We start from the raw sequence: 23,240 nt of genomic DNA on the forward strand, positions 1-23,240 counted from the left end.
GCGCCACGTTAACACATGCGCATAGGCGTTTACGCGTGCGCGTAAGACCTTTTACGATTGCGCATATGAGTGTGCGCAAGTGCAGAATACGTTTTCGCGTGCGCGTTTTATGTATAATGGACGTATAAGCTAAAATTATCTAATTATCTATTTCAGTTAATGTTGATGATTGCGTTGTTCCTTAATTTTCGAATTGGATCCGGCTTATTATTTTTTGCAGACTGTAAGAGCAATTTTATAAAAGTAAGCTTAAACTTTCGATTATATCAAATAGAATTTCCGATATATATATTTGTTAATATGTAAAGGATCTAAAGCCAAAGTATGTTTTGAAATTCGAAATCTGTTTATCAATTTCACGCTGCTCGGCGGGGGGAACGCGGCGGCGGGCGCGTAATGAATTGGAAGTTGATCTGTCAACACTATCCTTATCTTCAGCGCTGATGTTTTTATTTTATTTGGCTTATAATTGAAGATCAGATGTTTTTATTTTATTTGGCTTATAATTCCTTACCAAATGTAGTATTTCATCTCGATATGCTCCGTCTTTGATATGATTTAAAACAAGTCCCTCGTCATTATAATTCGCTTCCGATAGCGAAGAAAAGTGACAGAGGTTATTGAAAACGAAAAAATTTCGATTGACAAATTAGTCAGTGTTCTGGACACAGCAATTATAGGACTTGAACAGCGGAACTTTGTAACTGAACAAGAAATTATGTCTGTTTAATAGAATTAAAGAGAAAGTATTATCACATGAAACGAAGCAAAACTTAAACAACTTACATTGAAAGAAATGTTTATTTAAGTAAACAATTAAATATTAAGCTTTTTCTTTTTGCAAATTTTGATACCCTTTAGATCATAACTGTTCTTTATTTCATAAATTACGGTTTCATATTTTTAATTTTAAATGTTGATGATTGCGTTGGGTTGATCTTTACATTATGGTAACTTGGCGATTTTTTGTCGAAAATTTGGCAACCAACTCTCCTACAGCAACCCTCTATTTTTTTCCCCGCCGCCATTTTGTCTTCACGAAGTAAAGACATGTTTCTTTTCTTTTTATCTACTGAACACTTCTTCCAACAATCTACTAGCCGAATTACACTTATACTACAAATTTTATCAAACAAAACTGCTTAATCATGACAAATATTCACTGCAAAATTGGGAAAAAGTGCACAATACCATACTCCCTACGCGTTTTTCAAAATAACACATACACACATACACATAAACCATGTACACGCCGACTTATTTTTACTTAAAAAAACATCCCAGAATTGCACAAAAATGGCATTGCGCACACTCTTCACTATATCCATGTACACTGCTTTTTTCTCATAAATTAGAAAAATTTCACGAAAATACATGACAATTTTCTCAATCTTTAAACCCGGTAAAAAGAACATATATGAAATTACCTGATCGCGAAAAAGTATTTACCCTTTACAAATATGAACATTTCCACATATAAAATAAATAAAATATCCAAAAACTTTCACCTCTAAATCATCTATTATATTATAAACGTCACCAACAAATTCATACCGCAACCATTACAAATACTTAGTGTCAGATATTTAAATTATTTCCATGCACGTTTACTTCAACTAAAACGTATACCAAATTCCTACAAACATAAAATTCACAAAATAACTATCATTTCATTAAAATATAATTAAATTCAAAAACACTACTTAAAATATAAATGAGCACATACATTAAATTAATAAAAATTAGCTTACAATCCTAATTACTTTAAACTAAATCATTGCTAATAACAATTTTCCCAATAATACCAAATTACTTTACTTCCACCTTACATTTAGAACAATGCATAAAAATAATATCCTCAAATAATTAAAAATACTAACTTACCTAATCTTCTTCAGAATCTTGATTACGTGGCGGATACACTTTTCTAATTCATTCAATAAAATTATTGAAAGATTTTTTCTGCGAATTTTTCCTCCATACTTCCTTCGCTAAATAAAAAGCAAACTTCTCTTTATCACAATGCCTAAATACCCATTTCGAATTCACTTTAGTTAGGGCCATGGGATCCAAAAATTAATCAACACTGTTTTACACAACACAGAATAAAGCTAAATACAAAATTTCCAGATTTTTTCCCGATTTCACCCCTTTTCCGATTAAAGAACCATAATTCGTCCATTAATATCACATGACATATCCCATGATCTCTCATTTCCCTCACGCAAAATAATGCGTAATCGGAACTGCTCACATTATTACCAAAGTCCCAGGTAGTAACCTTTATCGCCTCCAAAATGTCGCCAAACTACCAGTTACCATATTGTAAAGATAAACCTTGCGTTGTTCCTTAATTTTCGAATTGGATCCGGCTTATTATTTTTTGCAGACTGTAAGAGCAATTTTATAAAAGTAAGCTTAAACTTTCGATTATATCAAATAGAATTTCCGATATATATTTGTTAATATGTAAAGGATCTAAAGCGAAAGTATGTTTTGAAATCCAAAATCTGTTTATCAATTTCACGCTGCTCGGTGGGGAAAACGCCCCAGCGGGTGCGTAATGAATTGGAAGTTGATCTGTCAGCACTATCCTTATCTTCAGGGCAGATGTTTTTATTTTATTTGGCTTATAATTCCTTACCAAATTAGTATTTCATCTCGATGTGCTCCGTCTTTGATATGATTTAAAACAAGTTCCTCGTCATTATAATTCGCTTCCGATAGCGAAAAAAGTGACAGAGGTTAGTGAAAACGAAAAAATTTCGATTGACAAATTAGGCGGTGTTCTCGACACAGCAATTATAGGACTTGAACAGCGGAACTTTGTAACTGAACAAGAAATTATGTCTGTTTAATAGAATTAAAGAGAAAGTATTATCACATGAAACGAAGCAAAACTTAAACAACTTACATTGAAAGAAATGTTTAATAAAGTAAACAAATAAATATTAAGCTTTTTCTTTTTGCAAATTTTGATAACCTTTAGATCATAATTGTTCTTTATTTCATAAATTACGGTTTCATATTTTTAATTTTAGAATTTCTGCATGCCATCTTACGAGATTTAAACTGATGATCTATAATCCGGAATCGCCAAAGTCCCGACGAGTCCGGATTAACGACTTTTGACTGTAGTTCCCATTTGTTATTCTCCATTAGTGATTTTGTTCATATTCTTTGATCAATGATTATATTACTGAATGATTACTGGTATGGGCCTTCTGTTTTTAACTTATTATTAAATATTTTACTAATTTGGACTTTCACTTTTCAGAAAGCTTACAAAATGTTAGAGTTCACAAAAGCTGTTTGCCTACAGCACTAAAAGCATACCTATAAGTTCTTCTACCTTATTTTGGGAGATTTTACTCATTTTGATGTTGCTAATATACCATACCTCTCCAACACATAAAGAAAAGAACAATTTCTTGAATATCAATAGAATAAGAAAAAATCTGATGCGGACATGGCTACTTCCTTGTATGACCTATTAATTATATGCATTTTTTGCCTGCGTTTCATTTAAACGTATTTCCTCGAATTTCATTAGAGATATATTTCTCATTCAATTAATTCCGTTCTCACTTCTTGGCAAGACAAAAAAACCTCAACATATCCTTATTAAAAATTGAAAACTAGAGAAAAATATAAAACACCAAATACAGTTAAAACAATTAAAAAAGCAATTTTTACAATTAAAATTAGATTTTCTATACAAAAGCAAGCAATTCTGTAAGCAAAAAGGCAGAGTTTTCAGTGCACAAAACTGAAAGTTTACTTTTGGCCCCACTCGGCAAAAAAGACATTGAAGGTGCAGAAACGGACTTAATTCACTGTTCTGCTAAGTTTCAAATATAAACAAATGTGGCTGCTAAGCTAGACTTAGCCGCGCTTCGATAACTTTTAAATTATTGATAGTTCTACAGCTATTGCATACAGATTAATTAAAGGCATAAAAACCGTAACTGGAACATAAGAACAACTCAATTCAATCACAAAGCAAAAAATGCACAATTTACCAACATATAAGACTAAAAAAAAAAAAAAAAAAAAAAAAAAAAAAGCCAGCTGAGCAAGCTAAGTAACAGAGTGGGTAATATATATGTAAGATATAAGAAAATATGATAGCTGTTTTAATAATAATTGGCAACCTCAAAATGAACATTCTAGCTTTGGTGCTGTTCTCCTAAATTCATCTCTTCTCCCAAATTCGAAATCTTTCTATGTTATGTAACACCACTTGAAAAGGGTAACCAAAACTAATATTAATCAATCATAGCTTGTCTGTACAATTACATTACATAAATACTCTTGGCACAATAAACTACACCTTTCCATTTCAGGTCACATGACAGTTTAATGTCCAGATTTTGGGTTCAGATTTCATGGGTAAGTGCGCATCAGAACTGCAGGGAACTTAGAAAAATTTATTACTGTTATTTTTAGAATGAAAACGGAAGTTAAAGGGCTATTATTAATTTATGATTTGAAAGATTTTGAAAGATAAATACTTCATATTTTACATATCCCCCCTCACTTCAAGAAGGAAATGGCTGGGTGAGAGAAAACCTTTTTAGAGAGAAAGTGCTGAAGCATTAGCAAATGAAGAGAAATACAGTACAAAGTCTGTAATCCGGACGTCCATTATCCAGAATGATCTATAATCCGAACCTCAAAGCTACAAACCTACGCATGTGCCTAATGCGTTTACGCATGCACGTTTGATGAACGCATCTGCTACACATGCACGTAAAGCCAGTAAAACGTTTACCCATGCACGCTTCCAATAGTGAAGAAAGTAACAGAGAACGTTATTGAAAACGAAAAAATTTCAATTGACAAGTTAGTCGGTATTCTCGACACAGCAATTACAGGACTTGAACAGTGGAACTTTGTAACTGAACAAGAAATTATGTCTGTTTATAGAATTAAAGGGAAAGTATTAGCACAAAAACGAAGCAACTTAAACAACTTACATTGAAAAAAATTTGTACTAAAGTAAACAAATAAATATTAAGCTTTTTTATTTTTGTAAATTTTGATACCCTTTAGATCATAATTTCTCTTTATTTCATAAGTTATGGTTTCATATTTTTAATTGTATAATTTCTGCATGCCATCTTACCAGATTTAAATTGATGATCTGTAATCCGGAAAAACCCCTAATCCGTAATCGACGAAGTCCCGATGAGTCCAGATTACGGACTTTGTACTGTAATTTGAAAAATATAAATCCTAAAATTTTGACCGGAGAGAAGTTATGAATCATGAAGGGGCATAGGAAAACCTGCTGACTATGTCCTTGATGCTTCCTCATGTCTTTCCTCATATACAGTCAAAAGTCGTTAATCCGGACTCGTTGGGACTTCGGCGATTCCGGATTATCAGTTTTTCCGGATTATAGATCATCAGTTTAAATCTCGTAAGATGGCACGCAGAAATTCTAAAATTAAAAATATGAAACCATAATTTATGAAATAAAGAACAATTATGATCTAAAGGGTATCAAAATTTACAAAAAAAAAAAGTGTAATATTTATTTGTTTACTTTATTAAACATTTCTCTCAGTGTAAGTTGTTTAAGTTGCTTCATTTTATGTGATAATACTTTCTCTTTAATTCTATAAAAAGATATAATTTTTTGTTCAGTTACAAAGTTTCGCTGTTCAAGTCCCATTAATTGCTGTGCCAAGAATGCCGACTAACTTGTCAATCGAAATTTTTTCGTTTTCACTAACCTCTCTGTCACATTCTTCATGTCTTTATCCATTTTTTGCAGCAATTCCACTTTTTGCTTGTTGGACATCGAAACATACTTTCGTTTTGTAGATCCTTTGGAAGTTCTAGCATCGGAAATTCTATTTGACATAATCGAAAGTTCAAGTTTACTTTTATAAAATTGCTCTTACAGTCTGCAAAAAATAATAAGCGGGATCCAATTCGAAGATTAAGGAACAACGCAATCATTAACATTAACTGAAATAGATAATTAGATAATTTTAGCTTACACCGCCCGTTATACATTAAATGTGCAGGCGAAAACGTATTCTGCACTTGTGCACACGCATATGCGCAGTAGTCAAGGTCTTACGTGCACGCGTAAAACGCTCGCAGAAAGTTTTTAGCTTTGAGGTCCGGATTATAGATCATTCCGGATTATGGGTGTCCGAATTAATGACTTTTGACTGTAATAAACTTTCTCTTGCTTCGCTAATTCATTAGTGCTTTTCTGCCACCCTGTTCTTCTGACCTTTCTTTTGAGGGAGGGGACATGTAAGATATAAGAAAATAAGATAGCTGCTCTAAGAAAAATTGGCAACCTCAAGATTAGATTACTAGATTTGGTGCTCTCCCCCTAAATTCATCTGTTCTTCCAAATTCGAGATCTTTCTGTGTTACGTAACACTACTTAGAAAGGGTAACCAAAACTAATACAGTCAAAAGTTGTTAATTCGAACACCCATAATCCGGAATGATCTATAATCCAGACCTCAAAGCTAAAAACTTTCTGCGCATGCGGCGCGTTGACACATGCGCATAAGACTTTTTACGACTGCGCATATGCGTGTGCAAAAGTGCAGAATACGTTTTCACGTGCACGTTTTATGTATACTAAAATTATCTAATTATCTATTTCAGTTAATGTTGATGATTGCGTTGTTCCTTAATTTTCGACCTGGATCCGGCTTATTATTTTTTGCAGACTGTAAGAGCAATACTATAAAAGTAAACTTGAACTTTCGATTATGTCAAACAGAATTTCCGATTCTGGAGCTCCCAAAGGATCGTACATCCAAAGTATGTTTCGATGTCCAACAAACAAAAAGTGGAATTGCAAAAAAATGGATAAAGACATGAAGAATGTGATAGAGAGGTTAGTGAAAACGAAAAAGTTCGAGTGACAAGTTAGTCGGTATTCTTGGCACAGCAATTAACGGGACTTGAACAGCGGAACTTTGTAACTGAACAAGAAATTATGTTTGTTTATAGAATTAAAGAGAAAGTGTTATCACATAAAACGAAGCAACTTAAACAACTTAGATTGAAAGAAATGTTTAATAAAGTAAATAAATAAATATTAAGCTTTTTTTTTTTTTTTTTTTTTTTTTTTTTTTTTGTAAATTTTGATACCCTTTAGATCATAATTATTCTTTATTTCATAAATTACGGTTTCATATTTTTAATTTTAGAATTTCTACATGCCATCTTACGAGATTTAAACTGATGGTCTATAATCCGGATAAAACGATAATCCAGAACCGCTGAAGTCCCGACGAGTCCAGAGTAACGACTTTTGACTGTATTAACCAATCATATCTTGTCTCTACAATTATATCAGACTTAGTATAAATACTCTTGGCACAATAAACTCCGCCATTCCATTCTTTTCCCTAAGTACTGCTCTGTCATCCTGACGTCACTTCACTTCTCAAATGCCTACATAATTTTTTTCAAATACAAATGTCATCGTATTCAATTATGATTGAGTAAGTATGTGCCAAACTAATTGGGATATGTGTGAGAATAAAGATTGGTAATATGTCAGAATCTAGTTTCATCATCTTTGTCTGGTCTTTCCACTATACCCAATTCTAGACTACACATAAAAACTTTTACATATATATATATATATAGTATATATATTTATATACTTTTGCTGCAGCCAATTGAAACCAAAATGGGAGATGCACAACTACATGTTATGGCAGTCGTATGAAAAAATTTCAATGTTTTAAGGCTATTTGTTTTTGAGTTATGCAAGATACAGACATACATACATACAGATGTCATGAAAAAATTCTTCTGAATCTATTTTAAATCCATTTTGCAATCTATATTGGAAAGAAGAGTCTTTTTATTCTGTCCTTATGTAGAGATGTCGTGCGAAAACATCATTAGCAGTCAAAATCGGTATTTTTATTGAAATATGATACCCAAAATGTTTTGCGATTACAATACTTCCTTTATTTCAGACAAGGAAGTAAAGACTATCATTAGCCATGGTTTTGGTACCTACCTGGTGATGATATGACTTCACCAACCTTCAGCTCAATTTTTTATTAAGAACATCCTAGGAGATAGAAAAGTCTTGTAGTACTTGTTTTTCCACCAAACTTATGAGGGAACTAATGACCGGATGGATTTAAAAGCATCTCTGCCTCAGGGACGCTGTATATTTGTGAATATCATTGTTTGGGCTGGAACCTGTATCCAGTGAAGCAGTCAGCTCCATTAAATGACCTATGAATGTTGGTTGCAAGAAAGTGTGTGATTTGATAAATATGTCTAGTTTCAGTATTTAAAGAAATAAAGCCTATAGCCACCTTTGAAGAACATCCTGTTTAAATTATCGTTTAATAAATTTAAGGCCATTATTTAGATCATTGGATGTGTGAGTTAATTAAATTTATATCTTGTAGGTTCCAATAATAGTTTTAGGGAATAAAATGGATTTACAGAATGAAAGACAAGTTGACACAGTATTAGCGCAGGCTTGGGCACAGAAAGAAAAAGGTGAATTAGCATTTCTATATTTTTATTTAAAAAATTATTTTCTATATTTTAATTTTTATTTTTATTTCATTTAAAAATTTATTAAAATTTTTTAATTCATATTAAATATTTTAATTTTTAAATTGTATAAAATCTGTTTTCATTCATTTAGTGAAACTGTATGAAGTAACTGCTGTGGATCGAAGAACTTTAACAGAACCATTTGTATATTTAGCTTCTAAAATGAATCCACCTCCAAGTAAGAACTTAAATATTATATACATATATATACAGAGAGAGATGAAATGTTTAAAATCAATTGCATGACTACATATTTCTTGAATGGTTAGCCATAAAGTTATGTTCCTGGTTTAAAAATGAATCAAATGAAGTAGGCTTTCAAATTTTAGCATTTTTTATCTCATGACAACTTTTAGTAAAAACACGTAAAATTTTAATTTTATTACGTTTTTTGAATAGTTATTAACTCTTTAACTGTCAAGTTATTTTGATGATTTGGGTACACAAATTGTCAAATTTTTTAATTGCAAAAATCAAATGTTTAGTACAAAATAAAATATACTTACTAGTTAAAAATTGATATTTTGAAGTACATGGGTAAAATTTTTAAAGTTTTGTAGCCACTGCATATTTGCTTGAGGTGGCTGCCACTCAACATGGCAGTTGTAAAGTTCACTTCTAGTGGAGCATTATTTTCTAAAAATGGAAAAAAAAAAAAATAATAATCAATTATTTTCTAAAAAATAAAGAAATGAAAAAAATAAATAAAAGTGAATACCTATTAGTAGTTCCGTAATTCAGTCTTGTGTGGTACAACTAGAAACACTTTTCCAAGCACAAACCAACTTCACAATCACTACACCAGAATCATGTTTCCTTCCTTATCTTTTCCCCATTTTTATCCTTTTTCGAACAACACACTTTGCACTGTCTTGTAGGCTCACGTTTCACAGGAGTAAGAGGAATATGGGAAATAAAATGTCGTTCAGTGAAATGGGCAGGGTTATCTATTGTAGGTGGTCTGCCAACATTCTTTTGTCCAGAAGCTGCATCATCATATTTATGTAAAAGCTCTTCTACAACTTGGATTCGAAATTCTAAAAATGTAATACGTTTCCCAACTACATTTTAATAGAGCAAATATGAGTTCCAGAGTATTTTGTCTAGTAAATGTAAAATTATCTTTTTATAATATTTTTTCTGATGTTTTCAGATTGTTGGATGAAAGGATATTTTCTGATCACAGCGATCTACATCACCCATAGTTAGATTATAGCCAGAAAAAATCTTTGGCTTAAGTATATCTTCATTTTTGAGGCTGACCATGGAAGTATCATGAATATTGCTCATCAAACACACATCCTTCTTATCTTTCAACCTTATAGCCAAAAACTTACCTCTTTGAAAAGCTATGATTTGACCTTTTTGTAATTTTCTTTTAGCAAATTCTGTAGGTAAATCTCGTATGTTTATCCTTACTGTGCCATAAATATCTGTTTTTTAGGCTGTAAGTAAATCTGCAAGCTCGGGTGACATGTAAACATGTAATAGTTATCTACAGTCACACAATAACTATTTCCAAGAAAGCGATGCAATAGTTGCATGACGACTTTTGTAGAAAGTCCATAATTTGTATACAATTGATTGAAGACAGTACTACTTCCTGTATAGATAATGAAGTCACAAATATACCCTGTTTCTGCCTCACAAAGCATAAAGAATTTGATTCCAAATTGTGCACGTTTGATAGGAATATATTGTTTCCAAGATAACCTTCCTTTATAAGGCATCAAACTTTCATCAACCCATACATCACTTTCCGGTATGTAAAAATTACAAAATTTTTCCTGTAAATTTTCTATCACATTATACAACTTCCAAAGTTTTGGATTTGGAAAATCATCTTTTTTTTTTTTTTTTTCAGCTTCATTATTGCAAAAATGTAAATATCAAAAAAGCAAAATAAAACGATTTATGGGCATTGCTTTTGAGTAAACTGGAGTATGCAAAATTTTTCAATGAGACCAGTACATAACCTGATTTGGTTTCATAATAATACCTTGAAGAATTATTAGCTCAAAGAATAGCTTCATTTCACTGCCATTTGTAGGGATCCATTTTTTACTGCGGGAGCCCCTTGATATCTTTGCCCGATTTACTTTTCTTTCTTTTTCTGCATAGTTGTTTGTTTCTTTGACAATTATATCCATTAGATTTGAATCCAGAAACATTTCTAAAATATCTAAAGGAGTGTAGTTTATGTTTACAGGAAAAGTTACACCTGGAGTACCCATAAAAGGGAACCACAGCAGTCCTGATTGGCCAGAAGCAATTATTTCACACCAGTCTCTCACATTTCCTATATCATCATCACCGCTATCCGTTGATTCACTGCTACATTCAATATCACTCTCCTCAGTTTCACCTGCATCACTAGTATCGATACCTTCAAAATCTTCATCTTCAGTTGAAGAATCTAAATCATCTATACAGTCAAAAGTCTTTAATCCGGACATCCATAATCCGGAAGGATCTATAATCCGGACCTAAAAGCTACAAACTTTCTGCGCATGCGTCAACGCATAATGTGTTAATGCATGCGCATATGCATCTACGCATGCGCATATGTTTACGCATGCACATTTAATGTATAACGGACGATATAAGCTAAGCTAAAATTATCTAATTATCTGTTTCAGTTAATGTTGCAGATTGCATTGTTCCTTAATCTTCTAATTAGATCCGGTTTATTATTTTTTGCAGACTGTTAGAGCAATTTTTTAAAAGTAAGCTTGAACTTTCGATTATGTCAAAAAGAATTTCCGATTCTGGAGCTACCAAAGGATCTACAAAGCGAAAGCATGTTCCGATGTCCATCAAACAAAAAGTGGAATTGCTGCAAAAAATGGATAAAGGCATATCATTTGATTCTCTAATCATTCCAAAATATGTTTATCAATTTCACGCTGCTCTGTGAGGTGGGGGCAATGAACTGGAAGTTGATTAGTCAGCACTATCCTTATCTTCAGGGCAGATGTTTTTATTTTATTCGGCTTATAATTCCTTACTAAATGTAGTATTTCATCTGGATGTACTCCGTCTTTGATATGATTTAAATCAAATTCCTTGTCATTATAAATATCATGAATACACATCAAATAGTTTTCTGGTTGCAATTTTCTAATTTCAACTATGCGTAATGTATGCTTTACGCTTGCACGCGTTGAAAGAAATGTTTAATAAAGTAAACAAATAAATATAAAGCTTTTGTTTGTTTGTTTGTTTTGTAAATTTTGATACTCTTTAGATCACAAATGCTCTTTATTGCATAAATTACAGTTTCATATTTTTAATTTTATAATTTCTGCATGCCATCTTCTAGATGCATGCCATCATCAGATTTAAACTATAATCCGGAAAAACCCCTAATTCGGAATCGCCGAAGTCCCGACGAATCTGGATTAAAGACTTTGTACTGTATATATATATGTGGGGGGGTAAGAATTATATTTAAGAAATAACTTTAAAACATTTGTTTTTTGTGTAACATTTATAAGGTAAGCTTACTTTCCATTCTTACGATGTGGGAGTATTTTGAGACTGAAAAATGAGTAAGATAATGAATGCTATAAAGTAGGAGGTCTTCAACGTTTCACGCCTGAGGGCCACATCGATAAATTCATAAAGATCTGCAGGCCACATGTCTGTCAAAAAAATAGTGTAGTGTGAAAATTTATACAAAAAAAAGGTTTGTTTTGTAAGACTACAATTGATTCCAGGCAAAGAGATAGTGTTATAGATTTGTATATATGTATGTGGGTTCTTTAGTTTCCAAATTACAATTCATATTCAAACAAAGCACATTTAATGAAACATTAATACATCTGTAAGATCCTTCATCTATTAATACAGCATCTATATCATCTTACATCTATAAAACAACATCTTACATCTATAAAACAACATCTTACATCTATAAAACTACATCTTATATCTCCTAATAAAACAAAGTGGCGAGAGTTCTATCAATTTCACTCGTGCTAACAGCTAAAATTTAAACAGCGTGCGAGGAAAACTATTAACCTATGGATTTAAAATCCCTTCCAAAAAGTCAAATGGATATCAAATTTAAATGTTTTGAAGCTTTTTTTTTAACTATGAAATAAGTGTAAAGATTATTGTACGGAACGATGTTACAAAGTGCATTTATAATAAAAAAAAGAAGAAGAAAAACTTACATTACTGGCGGGATATGGTAGTTACTTTAGTTTTAATGTGAAATTTGACATTGTTTTTGCTTGATTAAAGCTTCAATATCCGGTTTAATCTGTGTTGCTGTAATTTGTAAAGTTTCCTCCAAATGTCTGTCTGTCAGCCGTGTTCTTGTTTTTGATTTTAGGATTTTCATTTTACTTAAAAGCTGTTTACATATGTAGGTACTGCCAAAGAAAGAAGACATGAAGAGTGTATGTTTACGAATTCCTAGGTACTTGTCTTCGGTCACGTACTTCAAATAAAAATTAATTAATGTAGGATTTTCAAGAAACATGCATTTTATTGCAGTCACACTGTAAATCTATAAATTCTAAATTCAGGTGGAATTCTATTGAAAATGACAAGGAGAACATTCTAATAAAAATTTCATTTTCACGAAAATCGAAAAATCTGCTTTTGAATTCCTCTTTGAAATTTGAAATGCATTGTACATAATTATTTGAATTCCATGTTGTAAATTTCTTCGCACACTCCATCAGTTTTAGAAAAGTGAGTGACTACTGACTTTCCCACAGGATTAATTTTGTCTCAAAAGATTTCACATAGTAATAAAGATTAGGAACAGGTGGATCTTTTCCCTGAAAGTTCAAATCATTGAGATGACCTGTAATATCTGCAAGAAATGCAAAGTCTCTCAACCATTTCTCATCACTGAATTCGTGAATAGATTTTCCTTTAGCTTCTATGAATTGTTGAATTTTGCTCTTCAAACAAAACAGATGCTGAAAGCATATTTCTTAGGCTCAACCAATGTACTTCCACGTAATACACAGCATCACCATATTCAGCTTCCAAATCAATCAAGAACTGTTGAAATTGCCTTTGATTAAGTCCTTTAGACCGAATGAAATTTACCACTTTTACAACAACATTCATCACATGTTCAAAGTTTGAGAATGACTTCTTGCACAAATTTCCTTGGTGGATGATGCAATGGAAAGTCAACATAGTATTATTTCCACTTGCCTTCACATCAGATATGAGTAATGTTCTTACTCTTATTTTTTCTCCAGTCATAGATTTAGCACCATCCGTGGTTATAGCAGATATATTACTGAAGTCAACATTACATTTATCCAAAGTTTGTGTTATACTCGAATACAAATCCATTCCTCGTATTGTACTTTTAAGTGCAATGACACTAATTAATTCCTCTACCATTGTGAAGTTTCTATTAACGCCATGAATAAAAAATGCAGTATCTGTTGCATCTGTTGATTCATCCATTGCTACAGAATAAAACTCAAATTTTTTTCATTTGGATTTTAATTTACTGAATATATCTGTTTCAAGGTCCTCTATACGCCTCGCTCCTGTCACACCAGACAAGCTAATACAGTCAAAAGTCTTTAATCCGGACTCGTCGGGACTTTGGCGATTCCGGATTATAGGTCATCAGTTTAAATCTGGTAAGATGGCATGCAGAAATTATAAAATTAAAAATATGAAACCGTAATTTATAAAATAATGAGCAATTATGATCTAAATGGTATCAAAATTTACAAAAAAAGAAGCTTAATATTTATTTGTTTACTTTATTAAACATTTCTTTTAACGCCCGCATGCGTAAAGCATACATTACGCATAGCCGAAATTAGAAAATTGCAACCAGAAAACTATTTGATTTGTATTCGTGATATTTTTAATGACGAGGAATTTGATTTAAATCATATCAAAGACGGAGTACATCGAGATTAAATACTACATTTAGTAAGGAATTATAAGCCGAATAAAATAAAAACATCTGCCCTGAAGATAACGATAGTGCTGACAGATCAACTTCCAGTTCATCGCGCGCCGCGACGTCCCCCTTCCCCCCCCCCCCGCGCAGAGCAGCATGAAATTGATAAACAGATTTCGGAACGGTTAGATAAACAAGGATATGCCTTCATCCATTTTTTGTAGCAATTCGTTTTTTGTTTGATGGACATCGAAACATACTTTCGTTTTCTAGATCCTTTGGGAGCACCAGCATCGGAAATTCTATTTGACATAATCGAAAGTTCAAGCTTACTTTTATAAAATTGCTCTTACAGTCTGCAAAAAATAATAAGCGGGATCCAATTCGAAGATTTAGGAACAACGTGTTTCAAAATATAACTTATTGTAAACCTTTTACTTATTGTAAACCTTTTACTGCATCATCTCTCCTCCTTGAAATGTTTATTTAGTTTAGTTCTTATTTTAATGTAATATAGTAGTTACTTCTACTTCTTTTTCTTCCTGCCACTGTTTGCATTGAGAACGGACTGTTTCAACCTAATTGAGATGCAAAAACGAAAGTGATGTTACGTCATCTGGAAAGCCGATTCGTGCCGATAGCTGATTGGTTGCCGTGAGATGACGTCATTCCTACTTCTGCTATAAGTATCTCGCGTCGCTCTGGCTCGAGAAAGAGATTCGACTGCTTGCTCCTGAGCGTGAAGGTGCTCGTCCCCTCGCTCTGCGTTTTCGCTGTTCTGCAGTATTAACCTCTCGTTTTTCTGAGTTTGACTATTGTGACTGAGAAACTGCTGTGCTTTCTCGATTGTGCATTCAGGTCAGCATGCAAACCACTATGTTTAGGATGCTGTAAAACGACCTGCTTTTACCCTGTGCTTTTTAAGCATAGACTTTCTGCATTTCACTACTTCATCAACCGGCATCATGGAACGTTTCCTGGACTTCATTGCAGCTGAGATTACTCAGCTGGAACTCCGTCAAGAAGACAAAGGTTTCCTTACCCCTGAAGAAACAAGAGACCTGAATTTGTTCAAAAAATTCCGAGCTCTTGCTGACCAGGAATTTGTGAACTCCAGAACACAGGACGACCGTGCTAAGACCAAAACTGATGACAACCCTGGCTTCCCGCCTCTCCCAAAGATCAACGCTCGACGTGCTGAGAGTCCCGCCAGGTCGGATGAGGACTTTACAAAATACAAGGCTTTAGATGTCAGCTCTGACTCCGATGGAGAACCCAAAGGAGACAGCACCAGAAAACCTGCGAAAAAAGCTTTTGCACCCCTGGCTGCTGCGACTGCTCCTGAAATTCCAAAGACTCACCCTGTTACTGATCTCACTCCGCAACAGAATATGGACACAGACCCCGCCCCAGTGCAGACACCTCCAACCAATCAGAACGCTCCGATCAACAGTGCGAGAAAACTGCCGCCGATTATAATCAAAGACAGCAGATTCACATGGAATGACTTAAAAACGCTGTTTAATAATAAGAATTTTTCTCTGCACGATTTCTATGGAGAAAACATGAAGGACGGAATCAAGATTAAAGTGAAATTGCCCACCATTTATCGGGAAATGGTAAAAATGTTAGAAGAAGAAGGCATCAGGTATCACTGCTATGCGCTTCCCGAATCTAAACATATAAAAGCTGTGATACGAACCTCCCGTCTTACATGGACCCTGAGGAAATTATGATGGATCTAAAAGAACATGGACTCGACGTCGTGCGGGTCAACCAAATCACTATGAGGCGTAACGGAGAAGTTATTAAGCTTCCCCTGTTTCTCGTTACTCTCACCCGCAAGGAGAAAAACAAGGAGATACACCAGTTAAAATTTGTGCTGGGAATGAAGATTAGTGTTGAGAGATACCGTGGCCGTAAGGGACCCATGCAGTGTTATCGCTGTCAAGGGTTCCATCACGCCCAATCGCACTGCAATCACGAACCACGTTGTGTTCGTTGCGGTGAACCTCATGAATCATTTAACTGTGACAAGGATAAGGCAACTCCGCCTAAATGTGCCAATTGTCATGAGATAGGTCATACAGCTAACTACAGATTATGTGTGCGTTTTCCAAAACCAAAAACCACTCCTGTGAAACGTTCTCTGATCGGGTAGTGCATAATAAAACTTATGCACAAGCTTTAAACACCGGCCTCGCTCCTGAATTTCTAACTGAAGCAAAACAAGTTGCAGCTGAGCTACGTATGCTTGTCTCTGCTCTAAAAGAAACTGGATTTACTCTGATGGCAAAATCAAACGTATCTCAAGATCATATTCCTGCAGCCCCTGTTAATGGCTAATTACATGAAAAAGTGTACTCCCGTACAAATAATGATATGGAATGCCTGCGGGCTACCCACCAAAATTACTGAACTGCACCATTTTTAAGTGAGCATGATATTGACATTGCAATCATATCAGAGACTCGTGCAAAACTATGCCAACGCCTGAGAATTGCAAATTATAATTCATACCGCTGTGATAGACTTTCACACAGAGGTGGTGGTGTGGCAATATATGTGAAACGTAATTATGCATCTTGTCTTATATCTGATTCAAGAAATTTTAATTGTGAGCAAACTACTGTGTGTGTCACTCTTCCTGTGTTTAATAACATCAATTTTTGTGCTGTGTATAACCCTCCAACGAATAGACTATGTGCTAATTTTCTAAATAGCATTCTACCGGATGACATACCTACCCTAGCTGCCGGGGACTTTAATGCTAAGCATATAGACTGGAACTGTCGTCGAACAAATCTAAATGGTAAAATTCTGCATGAATATATTTTACAGCATCCGGTGGCGCTACATGCCCCACCAGAATACATGCGGCTTCATAATAGAATTGAATTTTCTGATATACTAGACATTGCAGTCACTACAACGACTATCCCCGTTGCAATGGAAGTATTTCATAAATTGTCCTCTGACCACCTCCCCGTAATCGCAACATTAGGAGTGACAAAAACTTCTCGAGTTCTCTACTAAGCGAATTACGAATTGGAATCTCTTCAGCAATATCATGAAAAATTCACCTCCTCGACTGCAAAATCTCAATACTAAACAAGGCATAAACACCGTAATTAATGCCTTAAGTGAAAGCATTCAAGATGCAATTAAGGAAGCCAGTACTGAAATTACTAATCGTGATAAGGCTTTCAGACTGCCCCTTAATATACGACAGCTTATTAGAGAGCGAAATAGACTCAGGAAATGTTATCATTTAACGTGGGACCCGGCACTTAACTTAGACCGGCACTTAAACGTGAAATAAATCGTAAAAATAAGCAAATTCAGAAGGCCATTAAAACCTTCAAAGAAGAACTATGGGATGATAAAATGTTAAATCTGGATTCTAGACAAGGTACATTCTGGTCTTTAATCAAAAATTTTAAAACTTCCTTCACAAGTAATCGACCCCTCTATGACAGAGGTAATATTGCCATCTCCAATCAGGAAAAGGCAGAAATCTTCGCAGCACACCTCTAAGAACAGTTCTCGCCAAATGATTGGCCAAATGACTCTGATTTCGAATTAAAGACCCTCCTACGAGTGAGGGATTGGCTCAACGCCCCTTCAGTCAGACTTCCGATTAAATATGCCACTCCTACTGAAACGAATAATATTATCAAACACCTGAGACAAAAGAAATCTCCAGGAATTGATGAAATCAGCAATACAGCAATTAAAAATTTGCCGCCTAACATCATCTGCAGCCTGACAAGTATTTTTAATGCTTGTCTTGCTCTTTCTTACTTTCCAACACCTTGGAAAATTGCTAAAATTATTTTACTACCTAAACCGGCTAGAGATCACACCCGACCAGACGGATATCGTCCTATTAGTCTACTGCCGGGCTTAGGCAAAATTTTTGAGAGAATTATCCTGAATAGACTGAAACCATATTTTCAGCATCTTCCGCCGGAACAATTTGGGTTCCGTGCTCACCTCTCAACAACGAAGCAACTTGTCCGAATAACCGAATTCGCTGGTGTAGCTCTGCACTGCAAACTTAATGTTGCTATACTCATGCTAGACGTGGCGAAAGCATTCGACCGCGTCTGGCATGAGGGCTTAATTGCTAAATTAATTGACCTTCAACTGGACAGAGAACTCATTATGCTAATCCATTCTTTTATCAGGGATCGGACATTCAGAGTCTCTGTAAAAAATGAATTATCCAGCACTAAAATAATGACTAGCGGTGTTCCACAGGGTTCTGTGACTGGCCCTATACTCTATCTATTCTACGTTTCAGACTTTCCGAGATTGCATTTAAATCATAATTCTATGCTAGCCTGTTATGCAGACGACACTGCCCTGGCACTGAAGTCTGCTAACATCAATCATGCTATTCGGAAACTCCAAGACACTATTCCCTCCATAGAACAATGGTGTGGATATTGGAAGATACGAATTAACGCTCAAAAATCGCAGCTCCTACTCATAAGAAAAAGGAAGAAAAATGTTCCGATCAGGCAAAGTGTTTATCTTTTTAACGAGGCTGTGCCTATCGTGAAACAAGCCAAATATCTGGGCATCACCATCAACGACAAGCTCACATGGCAGCATCACATCCAACAAATCAGGGGTAAAGCGATTAAAGTCATGAAATGTTTATATCCTATGATAGGGAAATATTCAAAACTTTCGTTGGACAAGAAACGACTTATTTATCTAGCCACAATCCGACCCATCATGACGTACGCTTCGCCAGCATGGACTACCGCTACGAAGGGTGAAATCCAAAAATTACAAGTTGTGCAAAACCAATTTTTAAGAATTATCACAAATGCACACCCGTATGTGAAGAACAAACGTCTCCATGAAGATTTAAAAATGGATACAATAGTGGAATATTTAAGAAGAACTAACACGGCATTTTATGACGCCGCTAAGGAGTGCCAACATATGGACATTTTCAACCTATTTCACTATGAAATTTTACACGAGGATAGGCACCTCCGTCCATATGCCGCTTTTCTACTCAGTGGAAACCAGGATTTTCCAACTTAATTTGTGTTTTTAAGTATGTAGTACTCTGAAAAACTTATTTGACTTGTAAATAATGATGTTTAGAAATCTTTGCCGGATGATCATGTGACACACACAGCCACGCCCACAAGATATTACTTATATTTTTCCTGTATATACTATTTTACTTTTTGGAATCGTATTTTATTTTCTGCATTTATGACTGCAACACACACCTTTTATGAACTGATTTAGTACTATTTTATGTATAACTATTGTAAAACTTCAGATTTACAGCGCTACGATGCCTGGATACCTCATCGCCAACCAGATGTCTTATCGCTCATCACGTGACATTGGTCACACCCCCTGCATCTGCTATCCTGTCTCCACGAGAACTACGTTCGGCATTTCCTTACCTGCAGCGCTCCTAGAAGCACCAAAGTTCGATAGCCGGAACACAACCTGCGATTTCGCAGGTTAATCGCGGCAAATAAAGCAAGTTGGAGTTGGAGGCTCGACAAAGACAAAGGCTCACCACTCGATTCTGAGCTGAGACAGCAAGCGTGTCACACGCACAGCAGATCTCTTCTCATATTTTTGACCCAGTCCAGTAGGCGGTCAGTGATTTTCTTTGCGAACTTTACCTTCGGGTAAGACAAAATGTCCTTTTTTAGGACACCCCCAATCGAGACGGACCAAAGTGATGCTGATTCTGAAATTTCTTCTGTATCCAATAAAACCTTCCCGCTAAGAAAAGAAGACTTCTTGATAGATCCATCTAATAAGAAAAGCAAAAATAAGAAAGTTAAAAAATCCGATCCTCGAGACCAAAGCCAACCTTTTCCTAAAACCGTTGATGATATGTTGCATCCTGATTTCAAGATAACACTCGAACATTGGGAAAGGATGAAAGCGTCTCTTAGTGCAGAAAATGCAAAATCTGGAAATACTCACCACAACAGCAAACCGAATACGAATGATAATCATGAAACTAATCACGACTGGATAACGCCCAAGAAAACTGTTCAAATTCACACAGAAGAAGAACAAATGGACGTTACGACCGAAAATAAATTTAACTACCTCGACAACGATGAAGAATCCGATGCAGAATGCAGCGAAGCTGAAAATCCACTGCCAATAGTCTTTCGGCAAAACCTAATAAATTGGATCAACGTACATAAAATTTTACTGGAAATTTGTAAAGAAGAGTTTGAAGCGAACATAAAGTCAAGACTCCTTTATGTTAACCTTAAAACAATAGAAGACTACCGTGCAGCAACCAAAATCCTACAATCCGAATGTATTCCTTTCCACTCATATCTACTAGAAAGCAGAAAACCTATCAAAGCTGTTCTGAAAAACCTCCCTGAAACAACCCCAGAAGAAGCAATATTCAATGATTTAACAAGACGTAATTTTCCAATTACTAAAGTTACCCAATTCTCCAAAAAGCAAGACGACAATATTATTAAACTTCCCATCTATTTACTGGAACTAAAAAAATCCGCCGCCGGACGTGCTATTTTTCAGCTCAACAACATGTTTAGCATTAATGTAAAAATTGAGAACTACTCCCCTAAAAAAAGAATAATCCAGTGTTTCCGTTGCCAGGAGTTCGGACATTCACAGTACTTATGTCTCAACCCAGAACGCTGCTGTAAATGCGGGCAGCAGCACCGAAGTAAATTATGCCCTTTAAAAGCAGATGAAAAACCTACTTGCATCTTCTGTAAATTACCACACGTTAGTTCCTATAGAGGTTGTACAGCTTATAAGAAACGATTTGAAAAGATAGAAAACAAGAAAAAACTCCAAGCTCAACCAAAAGAATCAATTCCCGCAGCAGCCGACTTCCCGCAAATGCTCAAAAGCCGTGAAGACAACACAGCTCCCGCAAGCAGCACTCCTAAAATTTCTTACGCCGAAAAAGCCAAGATCGGAATAAAACCCCCGCCGGATGGATGAAATGACAGAAGCCTTTAAATGGCTCCAAGATCAGAAAATACGAAAATTCCTCGAAGAAATTGTTAACAGCATACAAATGATTAAAGCTGCGAAGTCGACAGCGGAGAAGTTTGCTGCCGGCTTCAAAGCTACGGCTATCCTCATGAAATTTGCAGAAGAAGAAGATTAATGCCATACAGAAATTTAACTTATGATTCTCATCTTATACTTAATTCTTATTTGATCTTTCAGTCCATCTTCTAGTTCCAGCTAAGCTGCTCTTCCCGGGGCCAGAACTTGGGAGGGTGACCCCCCACGTGACCAGCCTCGACAAACCAGCTTTTCTTCTCCCTTCACCAGCTCTGCGGCGCCGATTTGGTCAGCTTTTCCTACTGCAATGAGGCAGGTCATCTTTTCCCACGGCAACTGAGTTTTTGGACGAACTTTTTGGATTCGCCTATAGCGAAGCGTTTACGCTTGCACTCAAAAATTGTACCATCGCCTTAGGGCACATTTCCAATCGTACCGGTTAAAGCCCGAAAGGCTAATGCCGGTTTTACCTCCATGTTCCACGGCTCACCGCTTTCGATTTGGTAGTGCTGGCATGAGGTGTTGCTGTTGATTAGAGAAATTGTTCTTTCTGTCTACGGCGTTGCTTTATTCCTGCAATTTTGTGAAGTAAGGGAAAACGACATTGCTCTCACTACTGAAACTGATAACTGATCCTGAGTTGCTGTCGTCTCTTCTTGATGTTCGCGATAAGTATGTTTTCTTTATTCTTTTCGCCATTAGGTTAAAAGTTAGGATTCATGCATATCATGGACAAGGAGGCGATCGAAAACCGTATCAAATCTGTGTGTGATCACAGAAATCTGGAAGTTACCTGCGATAACTTAGAAAAACTTAAGCAACTTATGCTTTCTGAGTTTCATGCTTATCAAAATTCATTTAATCCAAATAATGCGACTGAAGTTCACTTAGCCCACGTCAATGCTATGGAAAGGATATACAAATCTTAGAATTATACATTAATGAAATGAAACAAAAAGAAACCCTAAATAATCCAACAGAGGAAACAAATTAGTCTGATATTACTGCTATTCAAAAATCTAGAATCAAAAAGAAAACCACAATAGATAAAGGATACATAACCCCTAGAAAAACTCATAAAAGAACTCTATCAAATTCGAAATTGAAGAACCAGCTCAAAAAAATAAATTCGAGGAACTAAACCCTGAAGACAATATGGAAGCAGAGGAAGGTGAATTTATTACACCCAACAAAAAAGCAGGACACATTCCCCCTATAGTCTTAGCAGACTTCACGGGGGATTGGGATAAGATGAAAGAAGATTTTGAAGAGCAATTAAATATCAAAAAATATCGTGGTAACCTAAGTGGAGGTACACTGACCATAAGAGTTTATGACTCAGACCACTACCGCACAGTTACTGAATACCTAACTAAACTACTTATTCCTTTTCATACTTTTAAACTCAACAGTGAAAAGCCTATCAAGGCAATAATTAAAAAACTTCCAAAAACAGCTAATATGGAACTAATCAAAAACGAAATTGCCCAAGAAGGTATCCCAATTCAAAAAATTCGACAAGTAATTCACACTATTGAAGGAAAAGTTCATCTTCCTGTTTTTATAGCAGAATGTACTAGAAATAAAGAAGGTAAAAGAATATATGATCTAAAGAAACTCAGAGGTCTGGATGTCTTCATCGAGCCTTTTAAAGCTCGCCCTGGAACCGTGCAGTGCCATAAGTGCCAAAGGTACGGGCACACAC

At 35.1% G+C, this 23,240-nt stretch overlaps 1 protein-coding gene across 2 annotated transcripts in view; it reads left to right on the top strand.

The window, feature by feature from the left end:
* Window positions 1-23,240, top strand: part of kappaB-Ras (NFKB inhibitor interacting Ras like 1) — a 54,331-nt gene that overhangs the window by 23,220 nt on the left and 7,871 nt on the right. For both annotated transcript variants that reach the window (XM_085813299.1, XM_085813298.1), the window contains 2 exons: window positions 8,424-8,517; window positions 8,669-8,755. In XM_085813299.1, coding sequence (XP_085669425.1) covers window positions 8,424-8,517; window positions 8,669-8,755 — 181 coding nt within the window. The remainder of the gene's footprint in view (window positions 1-8,423; window positions 8,518-8,668; window positions 8,756-23,240) is intronic.

The sequence above is a fragment of the Stegodyphus dumicola genome, chromosome 3 (assembly GCF_044657685.1).
Source record: "Stegodyphus dumicola isolate Sdum_Otavi_A_Nest chromosome 3, ASM4465768v1".
Lineage (NCBI taxonomy): Eukaryota > Metazoa > Arthropoda > Arachnida > Araneae > Eresidae > Stegodyphus > Stegodyphus dumicola.